Here is a 17,823-nt window from a genome sequence, read left to right as displayed (position 1 = left end):
AAGAAGAGTGACACACAGCTGTGAAAGACCAAATCAGCTAGATCTCCAATGATTGACTCTGATGAATATGCAAATTCTAACTGGAAAACATAAGGTTGCAGAGGACTGTGGGGAAGTATCAATCCATTTCCATTTGAAAGAAAATCAGAACACAGAAAGCCTTCTCTGTGAATGTGATATGGGATCAGCTGTACTGTAGCTGGCTTTGGAGGAAACTGAGTCAAGGGAACTTGCCTATTGGTTTTGTTTCTGCAGATTTCTGTTGTGCTGGTTACCGGGACACAGAACATTCCAGGGTGAGAAGAAGCACAGATCAGTAGAACAATGAATCTCTGGAGCGCGTGATTAAAGAAAACACATTCCGTGGACCTGAATGAACAGACTTGGGTATCAACCCCAGGAGGAGGAAACTCAACAATAGAGATAATAACAGCATAGCATCATTAAAGACGTGTGAAGCCTGGCTGAGCTCTCAGCATACATTATGTCAATCATAATGTCCCGTGATGCTCTATTCTCTCCTACAGATGAGAAACTGAGGCACTGAGAAGCAAAACCATTTCTCTAAGATCTCAAAGTGATCAGAGACAGAGCTGGGAGTTTTACTCAGACAGACCAGAGGCTATGCTGTCAAATGGTATTCTGCACCATTTCATAGCTAGTTGACTTTGAAAACAAAAAAAGCATTCAAAGCCCGGCACTGGTGGCTCATGCCTGTAATCCTAGCTACTCAGGAAGCTGAGATCTGAGAATTGTGGTTCAAAGCTAACCTGGTCAGTAAAGTCTGTGAGACTCATCTCCAATTAACCACTAGAATACTGGTAGTGGTATCATCGCCCAAAGTGATAGAACACTAGTCTTGAGCAAAAGAGCTCAGGAACAGTGCCCAGGACCTGAGTTCAAGCACCACAACAGACCAAAAAAAAGTCATTCAAACTCCTTGAGAAGCATTTTCCTCATCTTCCCAGTTAAAGTGATTATTCCTGCTCTTTTCATGCAAAGATGTCTTACATTTTGATAGGTGCACACAGGTGTATGCACACACTCGTGCAAGCCTGGTCATGTGTGGTTATAAGCAGGTGATGGGTCCCACCACCCAAGGAAACCGGAATTCACAGATGCTCAAGCCCTTCATATAAAACCATGCAGTAGGGCTGGGAGTATGGCCTAGTGGTAAAGTGCTTGCCTCATATACATGAAGCCCTGGGTTCAATTCCTCAGCACCACATATATAGAAAATGGCTAGAAGTGGCACTGTGGCTCAAGAGGCAGAGTGCTAGCCTTGAGCAAAAAGAAGCCAGGGACAGTGCTCAGGCCCTGAGTTCAAGCCCCAGGACTGGCAAAAAACAAAGCAAAACAAAACAACAACAACAACAAAACCATGCAGTAAACAGTAAAATAAAACGGCACTATGTCTTAGAACCTTCACACATCACCCAAAACTTTAAATCATGCCTAGGTGACTTGCAAAATATAACACAATGTAAATGTTACGTAAACAGAGGTTATACTGTGTTGTTTAGGGAATAATAACAAGAAAAAGAAGTCTTGCTCCTTTTGTTGTGGTGGTGGCAGTAGGGACTGACTCAGGGCTTAGCACAGGTGCTGTACCACTTGAGTCACCCCTCCAGCCTCTTTTTACCCTTCCCTTCCTCCCTCCCTCCCTCCCTCCTTTCCTCCCTCCCTTCCTCCCTCCCTCCCTCCCTTCCTTCCTTCGTGTGTGTGTGTGTGTGTGTGTGTGTGTGTGTGTGTGTGTACCAAGGTTTGAACTCAGAGCTTCCCATTCTCTCTTGATTTTCTTGCTCGCAGCTGGTGCTCTTGAGCCACATCTCCAGTCTTGTTTTTTGCTGGTTAGTTAGAGATGGAAAGTCTTACAGGCTTTTCTGCTAGGGCTAGTTTTGAACTTTGATCCTCTGATCTCAGCCTCCTGAGTGGCTAAGATGACAGGGGTTGAGTCACTGGCATCTGACTCTACCTTGGTTAAAGTAGTACCTCTACTTTAGGCGTGGCCTACCTGGACTCTGGTGCTCTTCCTTGCGCTTCCCAGACTACCTACTGTGTCCAGCCATTGGCACAGAGTCCACAGAGATGGAGTCTTATGAGCATCATTTTGCCCAGGCTGGCCTCCAAAGAGAGGTGACCCCTATCTGAGACAGGTAGGTACCTATCTCTACTTACCAAGTAGCCAAGATCACAGGCTTGAGCCACCCAGCCTTCTAAGAAAGCATCAGAATGAGGGAGAAGGGGAAAAGAGAAACCCTTGATGTAGGGTGAAAGAAGAAATCCTAAAGACTTGGGAAGTGGAGGCAGAAAACAGACAGGATGCGATGCCTGCACTTGTCCTAAACTCGTGCTTCCCGGGGCCAGTCGTGAGCTTTGGGGTGTGAGAGGAGCGCTGACATGGAGCTTGGGAGGGAATCCATGCGCTCAGCCCTTCCTGAGCTATCTGTCACAATAATATTTCAATCACTCCATCTGAACTAAATACAGATTTAATTTATCAAATAATGTTTTAATGACAATGGCAGTGGCACCCAGCAGCGTTCCAATTTATGCATAACTTCAAGATAAATTACATCTTTTGACTTGCAGAGAAAGATGTCTAATTAGGAAGATTTTCAAATCTAAGGAACTGTCACTGTAAGGCGTGTAATCCCATCACTATAAAGTCCCTCATTAACATGGGGAAAATTGCTGCCAATTAATAAACTGCTATGTAAAAAATGTGGCCCAGGAGGTTCTGAAAAGGGAACACAGTAGCAAAGGTGCTGCCCAGACAGAGCTTGGGCCCATCAGACACGATCTGGTGACCTTGGCCACGGTGGTCAAGGTCAAGTGGAGGTACAGGATGGATACCCTTTCCATAAAAGTTCTTTTATGATTATGGTATCTAGGAAGATAAGATATTTACAATTATTTTTAGGGTATGGGTACTGGGGCTCCATTCAGGGCCTTGTACTTTGCTTTAGCTTTTTTACTCAAGGCTAGTGCTCTACCACTTGAACCACATCTCTACTTCCAGCTTTTTGTTGGTTAATTGGAGATAAAGACTCCCACGAACTTTTCTGTCTGGACTGGCTTCAAATGGTTAGCCTCAGATCTAAATAGCCTCCTTAAGTCGCTGGGATTACAGGTATGAGCCACCAGAGCCCAGCTATTTCATTATTTTTTATTCTTGTTTAATTTGTGTTTTGTGGATTGATGCTTTGACAACAATTAACGATCATCAATGATCATTTAAGATTATCTTGGTCTTGGTAAAGTTTGAAAACTGAAAACAAAACTAAAAGACCTAGGAGTTTCAACCCCACTGCCCTGAACTAAGCTTGCAATACTTGTGAATATTCAGTACAAGATAAAAGAACATATCAGTATTTCATTCCCTCGACAGGTTGGAGAGTCTTGAGAGTGAAGTAGGCGCTGGGGATGTATACAATGCTAGGTTTGGCTCCAAGGAGAGAAATGTATGAAGCATCAAAAGGAACAAGAATGAAATGATGAACAATAGTTCTGTTCTTATTTGACTCTGGGTAAAATTTTCAATATTTCCTACAGGATTTTTTTTTTTGGTTGGTAGTGGGGTTTGAACTCAGGACCTGGGCACTATCCTTGAGCCCTTTCACTCAAAGCTAATGCTCTACCACTTTGAGCCACAGCTCCACTTCAGGTTTTCTGGTGGTTCATTGGAGATAAGAGTCTCATGGCCCTTCCTGCCCAGGCTGGCTTTGAACCACGATCCTCAGATCTCAGCCTCCTGAGTAGCTAGGATTTCAGACGTGAGCCATCAGCCTCCGGCTTTATACAGGATTTAATCCTCAAGATTTGGAAGGTTGGAAGGTCCAATTATAATCCCTGCTTCACCTGAGAAAATACCCATGTGGAAGGAGGGTAAAACACAAATGTAGGGTGCAAATCAGGACGCGCCAGGAGCAGCTAGGTAGTTTGAGGGAAAGGTAAAAAGCAGGGTGCTTGCGGCTCATGCCTGGAATCCTAGCTACTCAGCAGGCTAGGATCTGAATCATCACAGGCACCCCTCCTCTTGGAGGGGTGAGGAAGACAGAGACCCAACCTGATGAGATTCTCCCCACAAGGGAAAAAAGAGGGACCCCAGGAGCTTACTCAGACCACTGATTCCCAGGCCTCCTTCTCCACTCTCTTGCACAACCTCCCCCCTCTGCTCCTTTCTCCTCTTTCTCCTCTTCCTCTCCCCTTCTCCCCTTCTCTCTCCTCCTCTTCTCCTGCCTCCTCCTTCTCCTTCTGCCCCTCCTCCTCCCCACCCAGGAAGCAGATGGACTGGACCTCCTACAGCAAGGCAGCTCCCCCCACCCCCCACCAGGACTCCTGGTTGGGGATTTCTACCACCTCACCAATTGCCTCGTTCCCATGGTGTCTTACTCTTACGTTCAAATAAACATCTCTGCTCCCATTTCTCCTGCCTTATCATTCTTTATTTGGTAGAAAGAACGAACTCAAGGCTCTCCCTTGCAGGGTATGGGTCTCAGGAGAGCTCTCCTCGGTCATCTGTCCCTGAGTGTCACCAGCTCGCCCGTCTGGTTGGCAGTGGTGAGCCAGTCCTCCCCCCCGCCCCCCCCCCCACACTCAGGCTGCCACTCCCTGGCACATACCCACTGCCTGTCACCTTTTGCCAGCCAAACTGTTACTCCCAGGGTGGCGATGATCTCATTTGCCCAAATATTTTTCTCCCTTTTGGCTTAGTCGTTTCCCTTTGGAGGTTTCTAAGATGCTTGTCCCCCTGGGCCAGCTCATTTGTGTGTTATCATATGGTATTAATCATTTCTCATCCGTTGACAGCTTGCCAGACCCCACTGGTGGAGATGTATTTGAATTCTAGCTCCTGCGTCTGTGAGGCTAAACCCACCCAGGTTGTGCTCTGTGAACAGTGGCTCTGAATTTGCATGAGGATGACATTTAAAGATGATAGCATCTTCATGATCACATACAAATAGCCGGAACAAAAATGCCCACCATGACACCCACTTCCTTTGGTAGGAAAGAAAACCTGAGCTGGCAACAACATCTGTTCTAAATATCATTTAAGGGCTGGGAATATGGCCTAGTGGCAAGAGTGCTTGCCTCGTATACATGAGGCCCTGGGTTCAATTCCCCAGCACCACATATACAGAAAATGGCCAGAAGGGGCGCTGTGGCTCAAGTGGCAGAGTGCTAGCCTTGAGCAAAAAAGAAGCCAGGGACAGTGCTCAGGCCCTGAGTCCAAGCCCCAGAACTGGCCAAAAAAAAAAAACCAACAACACTAAATATCATTTAAAAATGCACCAGCGCCGAGTGCTAGTAGCTCATGCCTGTAAACCTAGCTACTCAAGAGGCTGAGATCTGAGGATCGTGGTTCAAAGCCAGCCTGGGCAGTAAAGTCCCAGTCAGGCTTTAATCTCTAACTACTCAAAAACTGGAAGTAGTGCTGTGGCTCAAACAGTAGAGAGCTAGCCTTGAGCAAAATTGCTCAGGGACTGTTGTCCTGACTCAGGCCCTGAGTTCAAGGCCCACAACTACAAAATCAACAACAAAAAAATGCAGCAGCATTTTCTTAAAATTATATGATTTATTTTCATTGCACAAAATACAGGCCAGGCCCATACTCTCTCCCAGATGATTGGAAAAGATGATGTTTAGTCCCTTATGATTGGTTAATTTGAAGGCAGAAGCAGTTCAAGAGAAAGGTAATAGTAGTACCGCACACTGAAGAGAATTTGTCACGAAGCATCCCACACAGTGACCCAACCATGTCAACCAAGGGACGGACAGGAGTTCCTCAGGACCTGCCTAGACAGGCTGTTGGTTTAGGAATCTATGTATGCACAGATACACATAAGTCAATGTGACTGAGCTAAGAGACTCCCAGATAGCTGGCTAGACACCATTCCTAAGTGACTCTGCGCATGTTGAGGAAGAGATGAGCATTTGAATCACTGGACCGCGTAAAGAAGATCCACGCTCACCAACATAGGTAGGCAATAGCCAATCCACTACAGCCAGAATAGAGGAGAGAAAGGGGAAGTTTTCTCCATGGTTGAGTCAGAATGTCCATCTTTTTTTTGGTCTTGGACACCCATTTCTGTTCTCTGGCCTTTAGACTTCAAGATTTATCCAGTCCCTGCCCCCCTTGCCCTCTAAGTTTCTAAGCCACCAAACTTGGACTAAATTACAGCATCAATTTTTTTTGGAGGGGGGGCTATCTCTAGAGATGATAGATTACAAGACTAATGAGCCTCCATCATTTCCCAAGCCAATGCTCATAAGAATTCTTATGCTATCTACATAGGTCTTATCAATCCTGTATCTCTGATGAACTCTAATGTGTCCACCTTCCAAAAATGTATAAAAGACACTTACATATTCACATATAAATATGTGCAGATTAAATAAGTCCTTTCCATCATGAGAGAATGGAGAATGTTCCAAAACACTGAGAACAAAGGCAGCCTAACTGTAAAATCAGACATTTTGATAAAAACAAGAAGGAAATTCTTGGATAATTTCTATGAATCTCTCCATGATAAAAGAAAAAAGTCATGGCCTCTATGAAATCTGAGTAGATTTTAATGCCAGGGATGAAAATGATGAGACTAGCTCCTGTCCCAAAGGAAACACACCAAGATGAGAAGAGACATCAAAAAGAAAAAAAAGAAAGAAAAAGAGACAGGCCTAATTAAAAATCTACCCTGGAAACAGGAAATGGCAAGCCAGATACTGCCAAAAATAAAAGATGGGTTAAGAATATTTTTTGTAGAGAAGTATTTTCAACTTTCCCAAATTTGCTAGAATGTTCTGTCTGCTCTCCAGATCCACCACAGCCCCTTTATTGCTGTATGAAGACTGATCTTGGCAGGCCTGCCCCGCCCCACCGCCTCTGATCTACAGATGGTTCAGACAGGAGACACTGAGGGGAACCTGTAGCTGAAAGAGAACACACCTATTTGAGAATAGGTTCCTTCTTCCCAATTTGCTTGACAGCAATCCCAGCCTTTGGCTGATACTCAAACCCTCGCGCTGGCCACCAGCTCCCTTCTGCTTGCCCCACCCCTCATAGACTACCCATTAGAGTACCCAATCCCATTGGACTATCCTTTACCTAATTTGAATATGGCATTCTCTTCCTTTTGAACCCTGAGAAATATGGAGTATATTCAGAGCCAGACATGTCTCAAGGCAGAGCCCCTATCTCTTTATGTCTTTATACACTGTGGTTCTGAGTCAAACATTGACTTTTCAGCTTCAGCACTTTCTAAAAAAAATTAGCTTAAAAACCACTGATAAATAAATTCCTGAGAATAGCAGAGAGAGACAGAGACAAAGAGACATCATAATTATAGAATAAGAAGCACAGATTAAAATAACCCAGGATACATGTTTGCAGAACAAATCCAGAGAAAACCATTCTGTTCTCATTATGGAAGCAACTTGCATTGACTTTAGAACTTTTCCTCCAATTACTAATGCCAGGAAAAAACAAAAAAACAAACAAACAAAAAGATTGCTCTGAATCTATGTGAACTGCTCTTACATAGGAAATAACAAATGGGAGTCTTTATTTGCAGGAGGTGAGGAAAATACATTATTCTTGCCTCCACCTGAAAGAGCAGAGGGAGCTTTCTGAATGCAAGAGAGACACAAAGTAGGACAGGAAATCAGCCTAGGTCAGCAACTGATGGGGAAGTCAACTCAAAATCCTAATTAAGGAGTGTCTCTAAGAAGAGAAGGCGCTAAAACCCGAGTCTCTAAATATAAAGTCAGACAAGAACATATTCATTTTTCATAAGGAAATTTTTAAAAAATTAGCTTCCTTGGGAGTGGAATTTTTCCAGTAATGAGGATGCTTCTTCTTGTTTTAAATCCATTGAATTTTGCTTTTAAAACAAGGGCCTCTTGTTCTATGTGAAGATGAGAATATTTTTAATCTTTGGTTTCAGTAATTTGATAAATGTAAGAATAAGGATACTTTAAAAAAATTAAAAGAGGAGCTGGACGCCAACAGCTCCCTAGCTACTTAGGAGGCTGAGATCTGAGGATCATGGTTTGAAGCCAGCCTGGGCAGGAAAGTTTGTAAGATTCTTTATTTTCAATTAAAAAAAAAAACAAAACAGAGTAGAGCCTGGTAGAGTGCTACCTAGCCTTTAGGAAAAAAAAATCTCAAGGACAGTGCCCAGGCCCCAGGCCTTGAGTTCAAGCCCAAGGAATGGAATATACCCCCGCCCCCTGCCCGAAAGAAAGAAAAAAAGAAAGGAATTAAAGACAGGTAGCAGTGGCTCATGACTATAATCCTAGCTACTCAAGAGGCTGAAATCTGAGGATTGCAGTTCAAGGCCAGCTAGGGCAAGAAAGTTTGTGGGACTCTTATCTCCAATTAGCCACCAGAAAACTGGAAATGGCGCTGTGGCTCAAAGTCATAGAGTGCTAGCCTTCATTCAGCAAAAAAAAAGCTCAGAGATGGACTGGGAATGGTAGAGTGCTTGCCTAGCATGCATGAAGCCCTGGGTTCGATTCCTCAGCACCACATATATAGAAAAAGCTGGAAGTGGCACTATGGCTCAAGTGGTAGAGTGCTAGCCTTGAGCAAAAAGAAGCCAGGGACAGTGCTCAGGCCCTGAGTTCAAGCCCCAGGACTGGCAAAAAAAAAAAAAAAAGCTCAGAGACAGCGCCGAGTCCTTGAATTCAAGTCCCACAACTGACCAAAAAAAAAAAAAATTAAAAGATAGGAACATAAAGGCTATCAATGACAAAGACGTTGTAAATATGATAGTAAAGGTAAGTATATGAAAAGATATGCAAGTCTTCTATAGAGAAAATGGCAACTAAGCTGAAGTACTTTGTATAAGGTCTAAATAAATAGAAGGAATATACTATTTCATGGTCAGGACTATTCAATATTATAAATATGCTCATTCCCCCTGCTATGGTTTGGATAAGCAACACGAGGCTCAGGTGTTAAAGGTTTAGTTCCCATCAGCCTCTAGGCCTATTGGAAGGCCCTTTAAGAGGCCCTAGTGGGAGGTCTTTAAGCCATGGGGGGGAGGGAGGGAGGGGCGAGCCCTCAAAGGGAACAGTGGACCACAGCCCCTTTCTCTATTTTCACATTTTGGCCGTGAACGGACTCATTTAGCTCTGCCATGTGCTCTCCAATGATGCACTGCCTTGCCCAAAGCAATAGAGCCAACCAATCATAGGCTGAAACCAGTAAAATCATAAGCCAATGCAAACCTTCCTCTATAAAAGTTCATTGTCTCAGGTGTTTGTTAGAGTAACAGAAAGCTTACTACCATTATATGCCCTGAAATCATAAACAGAATGAAAGTCCAGTTAAAAAAAAATGAGTAAAGGATTTTTCATAGATTCTGGCAGATTTGTAAAAATCTCTAAGAAAGCAAAGAACCAGGAATGATCAAGACATATCTAAAGGAGAAAAAAAAAATCAGACTAAAGGTCTCTGATTTGGTAAAGAAAGACAGACTTTTTCTCTCTCCAAAGTCACTCAGCAGGTAGTCATTGTAACGAATTTTAAAAACTTCTATAGGTTGAGATCTGAAGATCAAAGTTGGAGGCCAGCCCAGACAGAAAAAAAAAACCTGCAAGACGCTTATCTCCAATTAATCAGCAAAGGAAAAAAAAACAAAATACCAAAGAAATGGATCCAACCTTAAGCAAAAACACTAAGCCAGAGAGTGAGGCAGAGTTCAAACCCCAGGATGGGCACTAAATGAATAAATGAATGAATAAATAATATATTTATATATAAATGTTATTTCTATACATAAATATATAATATAAATATACAAGTATTATTTTATATATAATAAATAGTAAATAAATAAATAGATGCTGCTAATAGTCCTTAGATAATATTGCCTACAGAAGATCAGTTCAAGTTTTCAATTGTTGAAGTACATGAAGTTAATAGCAAAACAATTGAGTCTTTTCATTCCTAATCAGAATTTCTGTCTTCTCATAAAATGCTTAAACCTACAGCAACTTGTCTCAATACAGAAAAAAAAACTGAGTAAGATATGCAGGTTTCAATATCTCTCCTGCTTACTTCATAGCATTAAATCATTCGGGATTCTGAAATAAGACCCCTGAGTGAGATTCTTCATTTAAAGGAGTTGGACATTTGAAAGGGAAAGAAAAAAATCTGATAACTAATAGCTTATGTGGTAGAATTTTTCTAAAAGCTGGTACGTAGTGATGGCTCTTCAGTCCTGCATATTAAATTCACTTTCAATTAGTATGGTTCAGCATTTTATTCCTATGATTTGTATGCCTGGTGATGCTTTTAAAATTAACTTGCTACAGACAGGCAGATCACAGACTTCTCAGCTGTAATAATTTTTCTAATGCTATATCTTTATAGCAGTAATTGCCTTCTTTCTGAGAGAATATGCATTTGGAGCCAACTGACACTTCATCTATTACTTTTTTTTCTATTAGAGCTACTTCAGCATATTAGATATTTTTTTTTCCTTAATGACTTTTTTTTTTTTCTATTAGGAGAACACAAAGACCCCAGGGCAAAGGAAGTCCATTAGGAAAAGAAAGCATTTTAGTAGAGGGTGGAAGTTTCTAAAGTGGACATCAGACAATTTGTGCTAAGAATAGAAGACACTCTATTTCCTGTGAACATTTCCTGTGAATTCTGACATATCTTAAAAAAAAAAAAAAGAAGGCTATGGAGTTTGCCTAAGTCATCATTAATATAGTGAATTACAATCGCACACCTCAAGTATGTCTATGCTCAGAAATGTTAAGACGAGGACAACTGGGAAATTGGAGAGAAGATTCTAGAACCAGGTTCTGGAATTCCCCCTGAAAGATTTTACAGTTGGATTGACTCCTGCCCCCCCCCCCCCCACTTGCATTGGATACTTTCCCTGCCTGTTGGATTTGTTCTCGTTTCTCTGTTTGGCCTAGAAAGATTCCAGTCTGTGATTTGGAGGTTCAAACTCCAGCCAGCCAAGATGGAGGTTGAACCTCATTCTCACTGAGCCAAATTCTTCCCATTTCCAACACAGGGAAAGGAGCGGATCACAATGAGAAGAGAACAGCCTTGGGAACCAGACACGCCTAGAATTCCCTACCCAGGCATTTGCAGTTGCTATTCTGTGGGCTGTAGCCAAGAGCCTAAACCCTTTTTGTTTTTGTGCCAGTCCTGGGGCTTGAACTTAGGGCCTTGGCCCTGTCCCTGAGCTTTTTTTTTTCTTTTCTCAAAGCTAGCACTCTACCACTGGAGCCACAGCTCCACTTCTAGCTTTTTGGGGTGATTAATTAGAGATAAGAATCTCACGGACTTTCCTGCCTGGGCTGGCTTTGAACTCCGATCCTCAGATCTCAGCCTCCTGAATAGCGAGGATTACAAACAGGTAGGAGCCACCAGCACCCAGCTCTAAGAGCTAAAGCCGCTTGAAAAGACCACCTGCTTCGCTCCTAACAGCGAGCTCTTGTCCTGTGAGGACGATGGTGGGCTGTGTTCAGAAAGCAGCAGATACTCAGTACTTGTCATCTTTCTAAAGAAAGACTGTATGCATACTTTACTTCTTGACTTATTAAATTCTTACTTACAACAATTTCTTCCTATTATATTACCTAGTCAGCTCCCCATACATGTGAGTCCTTTGGTTTCACAGATTCAACAAACTTCAGATTCAAAATATTTGGGGAGGGACTGAAAATGTGGCCTAGTGGTAGAGTGCTTGCCTAGCATGCATGAGGCCCTGGGTTTGATTCCTCAGCACCACATAAACAGAAAAAGCCGGAAGTGGGGCTGTGGCTCAAGTGGCAGAGTGCTAGTAGCCTCGAGCAAAAAGAAGCTCAGGGACAGTGCTCAGGCCCTGAGTTTAAAGCCCAGGACTGGCACAAAAACAAACAAACAAACAAACAACAAAGGAAATATTTGGGGAAAAGACTGCATCTCTACCAAACATGTACAGTCTTGATTGCTTGTCATTCCTCCCTAACCAATGTAAGGTAGCAATCTTGTACATAGCATTTATATTTGCTATTATAAGTAATCTAGAAAGGACCAAAAGTATCCAAGATCTGGGTAGTTGGTATGTAAGTGTTATGACATTTTAGTTGCAGGTGCTGGGACTTGAACTCAGTATCTCAGGATCATTGGGGTTTTTTTGCTTGACAGGATTTGGGCTCTCATTGTTGGAGCCATTGCATCCCCAGTTCCTGTGCCTTTTTTTTTGGTCCATCCTGGGGCTTTAACTCTGGGCCTGGACACTGTCCTAGCGCTCTACCACTTTGAGCCACAACACTACTTCCAGTTTTCGGATGGTTCATTGGAGATAAGAGTCTCACGGACTTTCCTACCTGGGCTGGCTTTGAACCATGATCCTTAGATCTCAGCCTGCTGAGTAGCTAGGATGACAGGTGTGAGCCACTGGCACCCGGCTCCTGGGCTCTTTTATATAAGCACCCAGAGATCTCGCTATCTGTAGGGGATCCTGGCCAAATAGTCCACGGCTACAGAGGGATGTCTGTATGGCTACTTTTACTGTTCCCTGGCTTGCTGTGGTATGGGCGGGAGTTCTTAGGTAAGACCTATGCCTGGGAGAGCAGGTCACCAGCTTGTGAGGCTACTGGGAAGCGGCGGAACGTCTAGGAAGTATGGCTGAATGGAAAAGGGGTGGTAGGAATGGAGACCCTCTGCTTCCTCTCTCTTCCCTTCCCCACCAGCAGGGAGAGAGCAGCTGGCTTCCCCAGGCGCTCCCCTGAGAATGGAGCTGCTCAGGCCAAAACAACGGGACCAAGTGGCCATGGCCTGAAACCATGAACCAAGACAAACCTTTCCTCCTTAGGCGCTGTTTGTCTCAGCTATTTTGTCACAGTCACGCAAAGCCGATTAACAAAAGGCTATTTTTTTTTTTATGCCAGTCCTGGGGCTTGAACACAGGGCCTAGGTGCTGTCCCTGAGTTTCTTTTGCTCAAGGCTAGAGCTCTACCACGTCCACCTTTTTTGGGGCGAGGGGTGTGTGGTTTAGTAGAGAGAAGAGTCTCACAGACTTTCCAGCCTGGGTTGGCTTCAAATTGGGATCCTCAGATCCCAGCCTCCAGCGTAGCTAGGATGACAGGTATGAGACTCTGGCAGGCTGTGGAATAGTTCGTCCTTTCTGCAAAGCTTCTCCCTAGTCGGTCAGAAGCAACAAGCATGGAGAAAGCCTATTGCAATTGTTTCCAGGTGAATTCCAGAGAAGACATTTAAATTCATTTTGGTTGCCAGCACATAATTACCTTATTAGGTGTTTTTGTATACCTTTATTTAAGTTTAATTTTCCTTTCCCTGCTCATGATGGTTTGCCAAAAGCAAGTTTTGGTACCTGTCCAATGAAAACAACCATGCTTGCCAGGGGCCAGTGGCTCACGCCTGTCATCCTAGCTACTCAGGAGGCTGAGATCTGAGGATTGCTGTTCAAAGCCAGCCAAGGCGGGAAAGTCCATGAGACTCTTATCTCCAATGAACCACCAGAAAACCGGAGGTGGGGCTGTGGCTCAAGTAGTAGAGTGCTAGCCTTGAGCTGATGAGCACAGGGACAGTGCCCAGGCTCGAGTACAAGCCCCACAACTGACCAAAACAAAAAACAAAAAAAAGTCTGATAGATTATCATGCCCAATGGATTAAAATAAAACAGTTTACATTTCAAAGTAACATGGTTTCAGACAATATAAATCACTGTTATGCTTCGCTCAAAAAAAAAAATGAGGATTTTATCCATGGCCATCTTTTTTGTTGTTGTTTTGGTTCCAGTCCTGGGGCTTGAACCCAGGGGCCAGGCACTATCTCAGAGCTTTTTTGCTCAAGGCTAGCACTGTACCACTTGAGCCACAGTTCCACTTGAGATTTTTGGTGGTTAATTGGAGATAAAAGTCTCATGGACTTTCCTTCCTAGCCTGGCTTCAAGCCACAATCCTCAAACCTCAGCCTCCTAAGTAGCTAGGATTACAAGCCTGAGCCACCAGTATGGGGCTTTAAGATTGCTTTCTTAGCAAAGTAAAACTCTACATTGTTTTAAGGACTTGCAAAATTAAGTGTGTAAACAGCCCATTTTCTTCTCCCCACACTTAACCAACCAAGACTTCATCCTTAATGTAACCAAACAAAAGATCGTCTCTTGAAAAGGAGGTCTTAGCAATAATAGCTTGGTAACCTGAAATCCTCAGCGATAAGAGGTGACAGTTATAAACACAAAGGCACAAGCGAATGGTAGTCCCAGGTCACTGTGTAGAAGTGGCTGCCTAGAAAAAATAAATATCTGTCCTGCAATTAAAGAACATTTGTGAATTTGTAACCACACCCCTGAAAAGAATAAAAAATAAAAAAAAACACCTGGCCCCATAATACTCCAGTAGAGGACTCACAGGAAGTGGTTTTGTACAGTAACTAAGTATTAAAATAAATTTCAGACCCTACTGTTCTAGTATAAGTGCTTGCCAATGCTTCCAGTTATTGCCTATGTAATATGTCCTAGTTTTTGAGTGAAAAAAAATTATCTGTAAGTATTTATGTTTAAATCATTTGTTTACTGTATGCAATGAAATTAAATTGAAAATTAAATTGAAGAGAGAAAAAAGAGGAGGTCTTGCATGTAAGAACCCTCCCAAGTAGATTTATGATGAGTTCTTTGAATAAATGATGACTCCAAGCACATTTACATTAAATACATTAACCTTTAACTCACCTTTGTTTTAATAGTATATTAAGGTCATATTTGAGATCTATTCATGGCTCAGAAAGAAAGCCCTATAGGCTGGGTATAATTCATATTAAAGGTTAAAGTGATTCACATTTCTTTCCCCACAGAATATGACCAAACATAAGATTGTGTAGTAACAGTGGGACTGTATTTCTAATAGGCACAGTAGGAAGCATTTTCGTTCATACAAAAACTCAAATAGATTTCTGAAAAGAAGCTAATCTATGCAGCAGAAGATTTTAATCTTTCTTGTGTTGAGAAATGATTGGTATAGCAGCAGCGAGAGAAACACACACACACACACACACACACAAATAAAGCACTCTTCTAGGCTGCAGCTAATTTATCACACACCTCTTATTCCCTGCTGATCTGCCGTTGGCATCTTACATTAAATACCACAGTTGAACACAACAAAAATAACTGAATCCAAGCTGAACAGAAAGATAAGCCAAGTTGCTTTTCTTCATTCACTGTCTGTTAGGTTTCCAATAAACCCGAGAACATATTAAATATCAGTCATGAGCATTCAAATATGATACATAATTGGGGAAAAAAATCTTTCTTAATTGAAAAAAAATATGGAAGAGGAAATCTTTACCTAACAGCTTATCAACTTTTATGGGTGTAGTTGTGCCCATCCTGGGGCTTGAACTCAGGGCCTGGGCATTATCCCTGAGGATTTTTGCTGAATGCTAGCACTCTGCCACTTGAGCCACAGCTCCACTTCTGGCTTTTGGACAGTTAATTGCAGATAAAAATCTCATAGATCTTTGGGCTGGCTTCAAACCATTATTATTATTATAGATATACTCTCACTTCTTCCTGCCCCAGGAGGTGCCCAGACCTCAATCCACCTATTTTATGCTTCTAGTCTTTTAGTCTGCCCACCCACTCTAAAGAAGATGGCTTCCCATTGGTAGAAGCTGGCATGAAAGGGCTTCCAGGAGACCTATGTTCTGCCCAGTGCCATTTGGATACTTATAATAAACATTATTAGAGGCTATACGAAATTATCAACGTAGGCAGAGAGGCCAACCAAGGGTAGCATGTTACAGCTGTTCCATCTTGTACCCAATGATGTTGGACTTTCCACAGCCTGAGGGCCAGACATTCCCTGCCCCAGGTATTACATCAGAGAAGTGGGAAGAGGAATGGGGCTGACGGCCCCGGGGCTCCTAATGGCACTTCAAAAACATCTCTGCACAGCACAATTTTGATGTCGGTCTTATAGTGGTTCCTATTCTCTGCCATCTTATTCTGAACCAGATTTGGCTTCTTGATCTGCATGCTGGGATTGCTTTAAAATCATCTATCCATACAAGTCTGTAATCCTAGCTACTCAGAAGCACTGAGATATGAGGATCACAGCCTGGAACCAACCTGGACAGGCAATTCCATGAGACTCTTATCGCCAATATACCAGTTTGTTTGTTTGTTTTTTAAAAAGCCAGAAGTGGAGCTGTGGGTTACATGGTAGAGTACTAGCCTTGAGTAAAAACAGCTCAGGGACAGCACCCAGGCCCTGAGTTCAAACCCAAGGACCAGCACACAAAAATAATTTAAACAGAAAATGCAACAATCCATCCAGGAGACGTAGGAGTTGGGAAGAGTAGCCACACCAGAGGTACAGGGAAACAAGATGGCCCAGATGTTGCTATTTATTTGTCGAGATTCATTACATCAGTCTCTCTATTTTTGTGCATGTTTGGACATTTCTATGTTAAAATGAACCACATTTTTCAAAACCACATTTTTCAAAGGCGAGTTCTCTGAGCTGAGCTATGGCGGAGGAGAGAAAGCAGTTCCTGTGTATTGTGCTCCCTCTTCTCATGAGGGGCCAAGGACTTCCACAAACAAATCGGCCTTTCTCTCGATTTCCATTAATATTTAGTACATGTCATGATGTCCAACTCCAATCATTTTAAAAAAACTGAACATTTTAAATAATTGATTAGGACAAAGGGAGAAACCCACCCTGTTGGGTTTTTCCATCACCCATCAAAATGTGGGAAAGCACTTCCTCCGGGCCTGATGTGGACAAATCAGATATTAATGCCAGTGCTAACAAGACCACCCCACGGATCAATCGACAAGGAGATGCCTGGGGTACTTTCAGAGAAGAAAACCCAGCCTGCCTCCTCTCTCGGCCTGCCACACAGACCACACTTCAGCACCACGCTCGGCCATGAGTCTATTCCCAGAACTAGTTTCATCTTATTTCTCCCCCCCACCCCCCACACACAGATTTTGCAATCTCCCCAACACCCAGACAAGAAAAGAGTTCCTGAACCCTGATGTGCACTATGCGCTGAGCATGCGTGCACCAGATGGTAGGCTCTAGATGGAGAGGACATCCTCCAGAGAGCGCGCCCAGACAAAGCACAGGACACACTACAGGATCCGAGGGAAATGTTCCCAGGAGAACTCTCAGAAGCGCAATGGGCCAGGTGCTGGTGGCTCCCGCTTGTCATCCGAGCTACTCAGGAGGCTGAGATCTGAGGATCGAGTGTCAAACCCAGCCTGGGCGGCAAAGTCCATGAGTCTCTTCTCTCCAATGAACCACTAGAAAACCCGAAGTGGCGCTTTGGTTCAAAGTGGTAGAGCCTTAGCCTTGAGCAGAAGGGCTCAGGGGAAAATGCCCAGGCCCTGAGTTCAAGCCCTAGAACTGACCAAAAATTAAAGCAGTGCACCGGCACAGGTCTGCAGAGGCCATGACACTTTCTTTGCAACGGTCTTTGTGAGACCGCCTGACCTCCAGTGTCACTTTGTCACTTACCACGAGGGAGAGAGGTCTTTTCCACGAGACAACGCCGATGAGTCCGGACAGGAGCACCTGGAAGGAGAGAGCGGCAAGGGAGGTGAGACGCTGGAAACGTCTGTCCGAGCCCTCCACCCAACCCCAGCTGCTCCCATGTGGCCCAGAGTACGCAGGATCCAAACCATGCAGCTTCTCCTCAAAGAGCTGCTCACAGCCTGGAGCTGCGCCCAGAGGCACACCGTCTCCCAGACCACGGGCGCATGAGGGCGAGAGCAAGAGACCCTCCGCCTCCCAGAGCAGGCAGGCTCCGGGAGCTCGCACCGTAACCCTGGCTACTCA

General features: G+C 43.6%; 1 protein-coding gene across 2 annotated transcripts in view; it reads right to left on the bottom strand.

Moving 5' to 3' along the window:
- The window catches only part of Fam189a1 (family with sequence similarity 189 member A1), a 139,696-nt gene that overhangs the window by 70,016 nt on the left and 51,857 nt on the right, over positions 1–17,823 (bottom strand). For both annotated transcript variants that reach the window (XM_048329514.1, XM_048329516.1), the window contains exon 2: positions 17,503–17,559. In XM_048329514.1, coding sequence (XP_048185471.1) covers positions 17,503–17,559 — 57 coding nt within the window. The remainder of the gene's footprint in view (positions 1–17,502; positions 17,560–17,823) is intronic.

This window comes from Perognathus longimembris, chromosome 20 (assembly GCF_023159225.1).
Source record: "Perognathus longimembris pacificus isolate PPM17 chromosome 20, ASM2315922v1, whole genome shotgun sequence".
NCBI classification, from domain to species: Eukaryota; Metazoa; Chordata; class Mammalia; order Rodentia; family Heteromyidae; genus Perognathus; species Perognathus longimembris.
The sequence above is the reverse complement of the archived record's forward strand: the minus strand, read 5'-3'. Positions and strand labels throughout refer to the sequence as shown.